At 44.6% G+C, this 12,554-nt stretch overlaps 1 protein-coding gene across 13 annotated transcripts in view; it reads left to right on the forward strand.

Annotated features, from left to right (window-relative positions):
• Eph (Eph receptor tyrosine kinase) overlaps positions 1 to 6,177 on the forward strand; it is a 293,268-nt gene extending 287,091 nt beyond the window's left edge. For all 13 annotated transcript variants that reach the window (XM_077653432.1, XM_077653434.1, XM_077653435.1 and 10 more), the window contains one exon: positions 2,002 to 6,177. In XM_077653432.1, the coding sequence (XP_077509558.1) occupies positions 2,002 to 2,269 (268 nt within the window). In that variant the 3' untranslated portion in view covers positions 2,270 to 6,177. The remainder of the gene's footprint in view (positions 1 to 2,001) is intronic.
• The last annotated feature ends 6,377 nt before the right edge of the window (positions 6,178 to 12,554 follow it).

The raw sequence follows: 12,554 nt of genomic DNA on the forward strand, positions 1-12,554 counted from the left end.
ATCTAGGAAGGCAGCCATTTGATAAAAGCTGGCAAGTACTTCTGAGATGAGCACGAAAACGTATGGAACATCATTTCTAAGCTGATATCTTTTAAAACGTCATGCTGAACATTGTATGTTGTGTTGCTGGGCATGCCCGCCAACAATGTCTAAGCGGATCATCTGGTTGTTTCTCAGAGCTGGACAAGCTTCTCGGGTAGTCCAGTACGCAGCTACATGCGCTTCATTACTAGACAGCCCAAACTAGACAGCCCAGACAGCTTTACATAGAAGGCAGTTCTCAAGCAGCATAAGTGAACTGCGCACCTTAGCAGACGGCCTCGGAAATACCCCCATCTGCCTCTGGCATCCACGCTCATCCCCTATCATAGTAAATACGGTTTTGTCCTATAGAGTAGAGTATCCTTTTGGTAACTCGAGCTCAAGGAAAACTAAGAACTTGTCCAATTTGAAGGGTGCCTTCCTTAATGCACTTGATGGGCAGTTTTCTCTTGAAACAGCCGATGGTGGTGACACATGAATACATTTTTTTTTTCCTTTTCTTTGCTTATAAGGGACGAGAAGTAAGTATTCATATGCTTACATAATTGCATTTGTAATGTGTTAAGGAAAGGTACGAAGGATTCAACGGAAACACATCACTGCTACTTGTTGGCTATGTGTGTACAGTCGCCGACCGATTTTTCGGACTCGAAGGGACCCGAAAGATGGTCCAAATAATCGAGCAGTCCGAAAAATCCGTGAAATACAAAAAAATCACTTTATTGAGATGAAATCGGCTTAAAAAGGTCACTGATTTTACCTTGCAGAAAATTTCTCTTGTTGGCGACGATTTGCACCTGTATTTGCGCCAAAGTTGTATTTTCACTGTACACACTAGACAGCAAGGTCACCGCACTTAGTCGGAATACTTCCCACGTTTCTCCGATGGACCCGGCGGGGCCATGTTGTCCACAACCCGAGTGTGCACCACACCGCTCGTCAAACACACGCAAAGGCGCCCATGTGCTGTGCGATGTCAGTTCAGTGCACATTAAAGATCCCCAGGTGGTCAAAAATTGTTCTGGAGCCCTCCTCTACGGCACCTCTTTCTTCTCTCAGTCCCTCCTTTATCCCTTCCCGAATGTCAGATAGCTCCTGCACAACTTCCTTCCCCCAACAACCAATTTTCAATGTATGGGCGGTATGAGACAAGCGACAACTGCCCGTGACAACGTCGCCGACAAAAACAAGTTGACGGCGATGACAATCCGGCTACCATCTCGAATGTCAGAGAGCGCAGGGACCTCCACTGGCAACAATGAGGTACCGAAAGTATGTCAAGCAATCCAACTGCAGCGTAAATCCACCTCAATCCAAAATGGCGCCTTTTGCGCCGGCGAAAAGCCGATAAGATGGCCGATTCTGGCCCGCAGGCAACTGAAATTGGTTTGAAAAACCGATCTTTCGGACTATTAAAGTCCTAAATATCCGTCGCGAATATTTATGCGCTTCTATGAGGTGACTGACGGTGCCTTAAAGTTAAAACATTATAAGGAATGCCATAGTGAAGGGCTCCAGATATTTCGACCACCTGGGGTTCTTTAACGTGCATTGACATTACGCAGTACGTGGGTCTCTAGAATTTGGCCTCCATCGAAATTCAGCCGCCATGGCCGAGATTGAACCTGCACGTTTCGGGTCAGCAGCCGAGCACCATAACCACTGAGCCACCGTAGCAGCTCCATTTGGAAGTGAATGGCAGTGTAGCGTATTTGTCAGGACAGTTTGCCCTTGAAATAGCCGATGGCGGTGACACATGTATACATCTTCTGGCCTTTTCTTTGCTTATAAGGGCTCTGTTTTCACTGAAAACAGTCTCTTTGTTATTAGAAGGCAGTAATTTATTGATACAGGCCAACTTCAAGTTTTGCTTTGTGTGCCTTGAGAAAACCACCAAACAATTACAGACACTTGTATTCAGGTTAAGTTGCATTGCAGCCCTTGTCTTTTTGAATGCAGGCATCAAAATCCACTGGACCCCAATGCCCCTGACATGACGCAATACAAGACTGTCGAAGAGTGGTTGTGCAGCATCAAGATGGCGCGCTACCATGAGAGCTTCCAGAGGGGCGGCTTCACCACGATGGAGGCCGTGTCGCGGCTCACGCTCAAGGACTTGGCCGCGCTTGGTGTTGTGCTTGTGGGACATCAGAAGAAGATCATGAACAGCGTGCAGACCTTGAGGGCACAGATAAACGCCACCATGTCCGACGGATGCGTCGTCTAGGCACAAGGAACTGCTTGTCGACTTGATCTCCGGCGTTCACTTCCTTAACTTAACAGACCTGGGCCTGGTGCCGCAACAACTGGAGGTGGCAACAACAGTGATAACCGAGTGGATGGCCGTTGCTACACGTGAAGGGCCTTCGCTCGGTCTTGCTCATTCCAGGGCCTCATGAAACTACTAGCAAGTGTCATGAGCACGTCATGAGCACAGTTCCCTGGGTTGGCATTGTTGCTATCGCTTCCTCGTTTTGTGCGCCATTTTAGGTTCGTCAAGAGGTAAAATCGTTTCATAGGCGACACCAATGGACAAGTGGGGCAATTAGCTTTAGCTGTACCTGATTTAGTTGGCCAAGCTTTATCTGCTTTGGGTGTGGCAAGAGGTTCTACTTCAAACTACTATAGCAAAAAAATGTTATGTCTGAATGGGCACTCAAAAATTAAAAATACTCCGCAGAGTGCTTGAACCTTCAGGTGTTCATAATGCTAGGTTAAAACCTTAATTTTTTGCTCCACACCAAGCGGGTAGGCTTTACCAGTTGCATCGGGTTCAGCTGAAATAGGATGCTCCAGTGTGATGCAAGGGTGTGCTAAGCCTTGTGAAATGGACAAAACGTCAAGGCGCAGTGCAGTGGCGGCAGACTCTACTCGCTATGCAACGTGTCGCAACAAGCGTGCATCTACAGTGCTGCAGTTGACTGCCACATCTCCAGCTTTGGAGGCAAATAGGAACGACAAGGACAGTTCGAGCCGAAGCATGTGTGCTTGTGTGTATGTGTGTGTGCATGTGCGTGTACATAGGTGGAACTCTTTTAACATATCAGCGCGAGAGATGAATGGAACATTGAAAGGAAAGAGAAGACTCATCTCGTGTGCTTTTCCCGATGAGCCTGCATATCACGCCAACCTTCCTTGCGCGAACCGAACCCGCTGTGCTTGCATCGTTTCGTGTTGTCAGTGTTGGGGAAATTCCTAGAGGTTGTTTTCTGCTCTTCATATCAACTGCCTCTTGATGGCCCTGCTGAGTCGGCATTTGTTACATTGTCACTGTGGGCGCTACTTTTTACAAGTTGAATTTTTTTTCCCCACAAGGCACCTACTTCAACAATGCCTTTAATTGTGTTGAACTGCTCCACTTGAGCAAGAAACTGTTTTTTTGTTGAGAGTGGAAATACATGTCCTCTGTTCTGGCGCACTCTAAGTAGTAAGCTTTCGTATTGTATTTAAAACCAGTTTAAGGTGTCTAAGGCAGCGGGCAACAAACAGGCTTTGTTTTTGTTATGTTGGCAGTTCATATTTCTGTTGATGAAGGAGGTCACATAATGACGTTTTCTGGCCATTGCCTTTTTGTTTTAGTTAGCGCAGCTAAGTGGATACTGTTTCTGAATGGTCAATTTATAACTCTGCTGAGGCTGTACACCGCTTCCAGCTCTTTTTAGACTCCCTTTCTCTACATGTGCCATCACAGCTCTAGAGGTGCTTCATACAATATGCAAAGTCATGTTTTTTGGGGTTGTCAGTCACTATGCGTGTTTTTTGCCCATTGACGTTGCCACAACGATGACAGTCTTGTTTTCCTGTGAACACGTACCTCCCGGTTGGGTCTCTTGTATGTCATTGCTCAACGAAACAAAGCTGCCGTGCTAGAGAGGTGAATGCACTGGCCACTGGGGTGGCTGTTGATGCAGTGTGTTAGCAGTTGTGCTTTTAATTCTGCTTCTCTTCCTCATTTTTGAAGAATGCAAATGTACAGACTGTGTGAGCATGTTGTTCAGCATCACACAAACAATAAGTTCTGGATTAGCTCTGGGGCATAGCTTACATGCCTTGCTTATTAATCTGGCTTTCTGTGCTCAGTTGTGTGAATAAGTAGCTGATATGCAGTGTTTCCCGGTTCAATTACGTTAGTGACCTGATAAAATAGTGCATCTTCTTTTTTTATGCATACCTAAGCAACCAATTGCCTTGATTACTTTATTAAGAACACGAACGGTCTGAGCACAATAATTATAAAGTCACAAAACAGTTTCTATCATTATTGCTATTCTTTTGTGTCTTCATTAAAAAGACAGCTAAAGCAGCCATTTGCACTCCAGCAGCTTTCACACTCCAGGTTTTAGTATGAATGTTTGCAGAAAGCTCAATGTAAAAAGGCTTGGAACCGAACGAGTAGGTGAACTGGCATTGTATTCTTGCCGTAGACGGATTGTGACCGGTTTTCTACAGCATGTAAGTGTGTGGCTTTCATGTAGTAAGAGGGGGATGTGTACGACAATGAAGTAGATGCAAGAAAATTTCAAATAAGCTTGCTTTTCCCGACTTTTTGTTTTGGTGCCCAACTAATGAACATTTTGATGTCGGAAGAGTCATGCTGCCTTGAGTCTGCAGTTTGTAGTAGTACTTAACTGAGTACATTTAGGCACAACTGATTTGATAAATTAGCTGCAGACAGCTTGGGTATGTAAGATATGTTTGTGAAAAGCATTCGCTGGCTCACAGGGTGTCATTTAAATCATCTGTTGAGCAAAGCTTTTGTGCCATACAGCATGGCCAGTCCGCACTAAAAATTGCAGCGAGTCTGTTATTTCAATTTATTTTTTAATTCTTTCTCAAAGTGGTCAGTGACTTCTTTTCAGCTTACATTTCTGCTATTTTTTCCTTCATTTCATTCATTTATGAGTGAGGAGTAGGTATTTAGAAGCAGCAACAAGGTTGCTTGTTTTAATTTTCAAGCAATGAAAAATCTCTGCTCTTGCTGGCTTTTCATTATAGCCCAAAATTTCAACATGCAAAAGCAGGAAAGTTGATGATGTTTATTTATTTTAGATTTTTGAATGGCCCAGCAGTCCCTCTTTTATTGTCTGTGCTTCCTTGTCTGAAGACTTACCTGAGTGTTCAAACAAAATGAATGACTTGGAGTGCTATGAGTTGGAAGTTATTTATTTCGAGCTTAGGGCAGCATATACTTGCTGTTAGTGTCAGAGAGTTGTTGTAATATAAATACGAAAAATGAAAAAAGAGAAGTTTGTGAGAGAGAGAGGGGCAGACAGTGAGAAAATGTGTTTCGAGAGGAGTGCTCTTATAATGTATTATATATAAATCCTCATTATCGCCTGTCCAATGATGAAATGCATGGGCGAAGTGTGTACATGCTTTTTTATGTGTTGTTGTTTTCTCTGTGTCTGCGGCTGTTATAGTCAAATCCACTGCGCAATACAGTGACTGTGGAGTATACATATGGCGATTTCTCTTGCAAATTTAATTAATTTCGGCATAATGTAGCACACATTGTTCTTTTTTTTTTTGACAGCCATTGTTTGTCAGTGTGAGCACTTTTTTTTTTGTTTAGGGATTTTTCATCGCGGAATGAAAGAAAGAAAAGCGTGCAGCAAGATGTCCCAGCATGTGCAGCTATGTGGGGTCATTAGCACGCCTAGTCACACACTTTTGTTCGCATACTGCTCTGCTGCGATTTACTGACGTGTGAGTGTCCTACTGCCACCACGAATTGATTGCAAAGGATGCAACCTGTCGTCTCCCTGTAATAGGCTTTTTTTCTTTCAAGGTTGTTCTTCAACATTGATGAGATATAGCTTGCCATGTGAGCACGTTCTTGTTTTCTTCGCCTTAGCTTTTTTTCTCTCTTTCACCATCATGGTTCTTTTTCAAGAAATTTGTGGCCCGTTTGAGTCTTTCTTGTCGCCATTAAGTTATGGAAAATGTTGGTGCACAGGTTGTGTGTATTGCATGAACGCACATACAGGAAGTGTGTGAAGAACTTTTAGACATACGTTTCATGTAAAAACGAAACACCTGTGCTCCCGGTCTGTACATTTTGATGCATATACGAGTATAATTGCGCCCCATGGGAAACTATGAAATTCTTTCATTAATAAAATTAATTTTTATGCAGACACTGCCTTGCTGTCTATATTTCTCTTCAGGTTTGCAGTGTATACTCAGAATTAGAACTCCACTCTTGCTTTCAACAATGAGCACGTTGGCGCCAGGAATTGACAATCTTTCCAGTGACTTTGGGAGGCAAGATCTGAGTGAGAGGCAGTGCTTGGAGCTGACCAGCTGATTAGCAAATGAGGAAAATGAACCCCAGCCACTCAAGGAGAGAAAGAGAGAGTAAACTTTATATGCTCTAAAAAGTCTTGCAGAGCTCCAATGGTTGGGTCCTCATTCCAGGACCCCTGTGGCCTTTGCTGCCCGGCTAGCCCATTCAACAAGCAAAACTGGTCTTTTGAATCCCAGCTGGACATCACAGCCTCCCACTGCTCTGGTGTAGCATTGTGGATTATGGGTACTGATCTATTTTCTGACAGGCCTATGTGGTGTGGTAAAGTGTGGGTTTCTCTCTGCAGTAGGGACACGTGTCCCTGTAAATGGTCGGCCGTATCTTGTAAAGAGAGAGACATGGATATGAATTTGTTTGTAGCTGCCGCCATGACACTGACTGCTCCCTGTTTTAACATCTTGTGGGGAGGGGATACCAGCTTCTGGGTCCCCGCAAGTGCTCCAAAATGTCTGCGTAGGTACGGGCCACCATCTTGGTCTCTTCAGCCTCTGACCTCTCTAAGCTAGCGTAAGCTCAAGCTATGAGATCGGCTTGGAGATTCTCGGCGACGCCATCATGCCACGGAACCCAAAGTATGTGGTGTTTTTTCATCACTTTCGTTATCGGCCTTCAATATGCTGACTGCTTTTTTGCCGATCCCACCGTTGGTGAATCCCTGGCAAGCATCTTGTGAATCTGTCAGAATTACTAGTGAACGCCCAGACCTGTTTGCCCTCGGCGACCGCTAGAGCAACGGCGGCCTCTTCGGCGTCAGACACAGTGCAGTTCCTTAGCGATGCACTGACCTTCTCCTTTAGCTGGGAGTCGATCACCATCACCGCCACATCCCTTCCATTTGCGTACCTTGATGCATCTATGTTGACGTGTTTTTGTTCTGGTGGGTCGTGGTTAAGGCATCTGCCCTGGCTCTACGCCTGGCTTGATGAACGACAGGATGCATGTTTCTGGAGATAGGCGCTACTACCATAAATTTAGACCTATTTCTGCCATCCGTTCAATCTGTAAGCTGTCGTGGTAGCTCAGTCTATGGAGGAGAGCTCATCCCGTCGTTGTTCATTGCAGCCTCATCTGAGCAACAAGTTACGCTTCTCTAGTACTCTTCGTATGTTTGTTAAGCCGAGGGTCATCAGCTTTGCAGTTGCCGTTCTTGTTGGGAGCCCCAGCGCTGTCTTTTACGCCTTTCTGAGGATCGCTTCTACTTGTTCTCTCTCCTTCTGGTTCAGGTGTCGACAGGAAAGACTAGGTAGCTCTGCTCTCCACTAGCGCCCTCACTAATTTTAGCATGTCCTTCTCCTTCATCCCCTTTCTTCTATACGTCACTCGTGCAATATCATACTTGTTATCTTTGCCGTGGATCAGGCACACTCCCAAGACTCTTAGCTCTTGTATATACTTCTGGTATGCGAGCCCCGGCTAGCATGACTGTGAGGTCAACATTACCGTCGTATCTTGGCCTATGCACTCTGAGTAGTTCGGACTTTTCAGGCAAACACGACAGTCCTCTAGCCCTTGCGTAGCAGTCAACGCGGCCGGCGGCCGCTTGGAGCTTCTCCTCCATGAGACCCAGTGAGCCCTCCGACGTTCATATCGTTATATCATAGGCATTCATCACGTGCCGAATGCTGTCTTTGTCGTTCAACTTCTCTGTCAAACTGACCATAGTGATGTTGACGAGAAGGGACGAGATTAAAAATCCTTGAAACATACGTTAGGCATCCTGATCTTGTCCAGCATCAAGTCCCCATATCCCTATAGTCGTGGTACTGTCCTTAAGGAAGGCCTTGACGTAACCGTGAATCTTTCTTCCACAAAGTATACGTTGTTCAGACATGATATTGTATGGCTTCATGGCTAACATTGTTGAATGCCCCCTTCAAGTCGAGGACCATGATCAGTTGCTCTCCATACACATTTGGAACATTGCTAGAAACTTCACTGAGGAGAAGAAGGATGTCTTCTGTCGATAGCTTGGGGCGGAAACCAAACATCATGTGTAGCATGAGGTCACTGTCCTCCGAATAGTTTTGAATCCTTATCATAACGATCCTCTCATACAGTTTCCCTAATCACGAGGTCAGTGAGATAGGCCGCAGATTCTCTTGCCTGTCTTCGGGATGGTGATGATCTCTGCGTGCCGCCACCCCTCCGGCAGTCTCCGCCTCTCAGTGGCCATTCAAAAATTTCGTGATGCTGTCAATGTGTTCCGCCCTAGGTTTCATATAATAATGTTGCCGATTTTCTCTGCTCCCACCGCCGTGTCTTATTTCGTGATGGGACTGTCGTGTTGCTCACTTTCGATGCCTCGATACACTTCCTTGCAGCCGGGGATGTGTATGTCCCCCACATACCGTTTTTTCATCTTGTCCAGTAAGTCGTCATCATCACCCGGATCACTCAAAAGAAAAGTTGGGCGAAGGTAGGATGGCTGTCCAACTCGTTAGAGATCCTGCCTCTTTCAACAGTGGACTGAGTGAGAAACTTAACGGAGTAGGAGCGATGCAAGGTACAAAAATATTAGCTGTGGTTTAACTACTGTTGAACCTGGTTAGAGACTGAAATCTGTGGTTTATCGGGTAACTAGTAGATGCGACGAGGTCTGTAACGTTGAGTGTGTTCTGGACAACTTCGCTACTCGTTTAATTGGAAGATCTGTAATTTACACGCTCATAATTAAATCATTCATGAACATCTCAGTGTATAACTCGAAGATACATTTTTATAAGACATTTGTGCATTCACTAGATGCGCGCCATTTGCTGGGCCGTCGCCATACATTGCATGTTGGGGTTTCAGTGGGTGCTGCATGATGACACGATGACTGCATGTCATAAACGAAGGAAATTAACCGGAAACGTACATCGCTACTTGCTTAATTGGAATATCTGTAATTTGCATGCTCATAATTAAATTATTTATGCATGCCTCAGTACAGATCTCGAAGATAGGTTTCTTAGACATCTGTGCAATCACTAGACACGCCTTCATTCACTTTCATGCATAAAGTTCGTCACGATTTTTTTTGCGGTCTTAGAGCATGCAAATATTGGAGTTGTTTTGCTCATGGGCATAAGACTGCTATAAGGAGTCCTGTACAACGCTAATTGTTAGCCCAGACCTAACCAAACATATACGACAAATTATCTTTTCGCCAAGGCTGTCCATTACCGCCTTGACCGTTTACAGCGCGTAGTTCTTCCGTTTGAGACCAGATGGCGCCACAGGCGAGCCCTAAACTGCGCGCCATTACGGGCCTTGTAAATCGCCGGCGCGAACGTAGCAATAGAAGTATCGGGGCTGGCTGCCGAATGTGTTCTTTCTACGAAGATGTGAAAAGGTAGAGGAAGAACTTGCTGTGTGCGGATTGCAATTGTGACAGAGAGTTGAAGGAGTGATATGAGATCGTTTGCGAACTTCACGGCCACGAACTGCACAAGAACGTACTGCCCCGGTTCGCGCTCGCCATGCACCCGTTCCGAACGAGCGAACACAACAAACACATCCGTCAGCGCTACGTAGCTAATCTAGAAAGAAAGGTTTCGATCTTGGAAAGACTGCGAGGGTAAGTGTACAACATAGCCGCATGAACAAGTTACAATGGCCTATGTTCTCCTATGACTGACTATGTGCATAGATGGTGACTTGTGGAGTGGACTGTGATGTGGAGTGATTATGTGCATATATGGTGACTGCGGGAGAGGAATGTGTGCTATTATAAGAGACTGTGCGCATAGCGGGGTAGATGCAACAGGCTTTAGGACATTATTAATATAGAAGGGACGCTACGGTGGAGCAATCGTCGGCAGAATAAGCAAGGCCAACCCCACCTGTAGCATTCCACACCTCAACTCAACTCTCACCATCTTGGTGTTGCTGTTGAACTTCGCTCCAGGAAGCGCGATTTTTTTTTTTTTACCATATTCGGAATAAAGCATTTGCGTTACGGCGTTACGGCTGGTTGTCCCATCCTCGCGGCCCATGAGGGACAGTCACTAAAAGTGATCTCGCAGGGTAGCTCTCGCAGTGAAGCTCATTATACTTACTACCGAGACATCGAGCATTTTCATGTCATCATATCGAGCCCTGAGCGTACCACAATTCTGTGTGAGACTGACGCAAATGGGAACTTAGCGTAGCATAAACGCGTTTCTATGCGCGCGTTATTAGATTTATGTAGGGGAACTCTCGAAACATTTGCAGGCCACCTAGCGAAGGCTACTGGGTGCATGATGTTGCTGCCATGATAGTTAACATTTGTGTACGTATTTATTTTTGCTGCCTTTCTGTGTTTAAATCAACATAAAATATTTTACGTTGCCAAAGCGTCGTTAGAAGGTTTTAAATTAACAAATGCGAATGTGCATGTGAACGTTTTAGAGCGATGTATATGCATGTGCCGAATACATCGACGACCTGCGCGCAGCCGCAGGAGCTTTAAACCTTGCTGTTTTAAACAATATCAACAAAAAACATTCAGCAAAACCTTCAGCGGAAACAAAGACCAGTATTCATGCGATCCATTCGATGGTTCGAAGAGGCGTATAGCTGAGCGGCTCTCCGCGACGTTAAGCGCGTGTTTACGTTTTCACGCCTCAGGGGATTAAATTAGAGTTCTCACATGTCCTTTGAAGCATTGGCCACAACTTAGTCGTCTTCCTTTACAACCGTATAAGTCGAAACACTGGCTGTCGGAACCGAAACGCCAAACGCAGCAGCCATCGCCGCGAGACAGGCGCCGAGCAGTCAGGAGGCGTGTAATGACGGCGTGATCACGTGACCAAAATGGCAGCCCCCCACGATACGGCGCTGTAAATCGTCAATATATTTAACCCCTTTGACTCAGTATTACTAACAGCGCAACTATTCGTGGTTCTCTCTGGCACAATGTGAAATTAGGATTTTAGCTTACGCTGATGATGTCGCCCTCTTTTGTTCTAACAGAAAGAGTGTACTTGAGGCATTACATTTGACTGAACAGTTTTGTGAGGTATCGGATGCGGCTCTTAATTTAGATAAATCCAAGGAGTTTTGGTTGGTTCAGTGGGGTGCAAGGCCAAGTCATTTTGGAGGCTGCGGCACCCTTCAGTACCTAGCGGTTCCTCTGCACCAAATTCGCAACAGGGGAGCCTACCATTGGGCTCACAGGTAATATCCATGAGGCGACTAACCCAGCTGGCTTGGAAGGGCAAACAACTGTCATTGTTTGCCCGGGCTCATGTCTGCAACATTTTTTTTACTTGCAAAAACTTGCCTATATATATATATATATATATATATATATATATATATATATATATATATATATATATATATATATATATATATATATATATATATATATATATATATATATATATATATATATATATATATATATATATATATATATATATATACATACATACATACATACATACATACATATCAAGAAGGGTTTTCTGGCGGGCTAGTTGGTGTATCTCGTTCATGATTAAACTGCGCGAAAGAAACAGGGACAAAGGCAAGAAAACACGTACACACAAAGAGCGCATACTTCAAACTTTTATTCGAAAAACGCTTTCGAGCATTCCTTTTAAATGCACCAGCCCACCACGTGTGACAACCCTGATCCAACACAGCAGATAAGTTTAACAGTTTAGTAGAGCCAATCTGGAGAACCAGTCTAAAAACCCCAAATGTATATGCGTGCCTAGACACCCTTGATACCTAGATAAAAGGGGAGAGGAAGATAAAAACCTGACGGGGAAACCAAAACTTCAAAGAGAACGAAAACGAAGACGGCCTAACCATGTATTACGAGCGATAAACTTACTAAGCAAAGGAATGAGACGTGAAACCAACAGTAAAAGATGAAGGTGCAGGCACTAAAAGTAGGCAGAAAAGCATAAAAAAACGAAACTATATGAATGATACAAAACAAGATTAACAACGAGGCTAAAACAATGAAACAGAGTGAATTATGGAAACAACAATAAACAAAGGTAAAAGCGACGCGGAAATAACAAAGGCTAAAACCAGGCTAAAATCTATGAAGCATTGAAACAACAAGTAATAAGAGTAAAGGTGCAGGGTTCCGCCCTAGAAAAGTCCTGTCAGCACAAAATGAGTGTTAGTCTTAACCGTCAGATTGAGAGAATGTATGCTGCTGGGTATCCAAGGCAAATGATAACCGGTGTTTGCGAATGCTTGCTACAGAACATGAAGAGTA

This window comes from Amblyomma americanum, chromosome 2, assembly GCF_052857255.1.
Source record: "Amblyomma americanum isolate KBUSLIRL-KWMA chromosome 2, ASM5285725v1, whole genome shotgun sequence".
In the NCBI taxonomy this organism is placed as follows: Eukaryota; Metazoa; Arthropoda; class Arachnida; order Ixodida; family Ixodidae; genus Amblyomma; species Amblyomma americanum.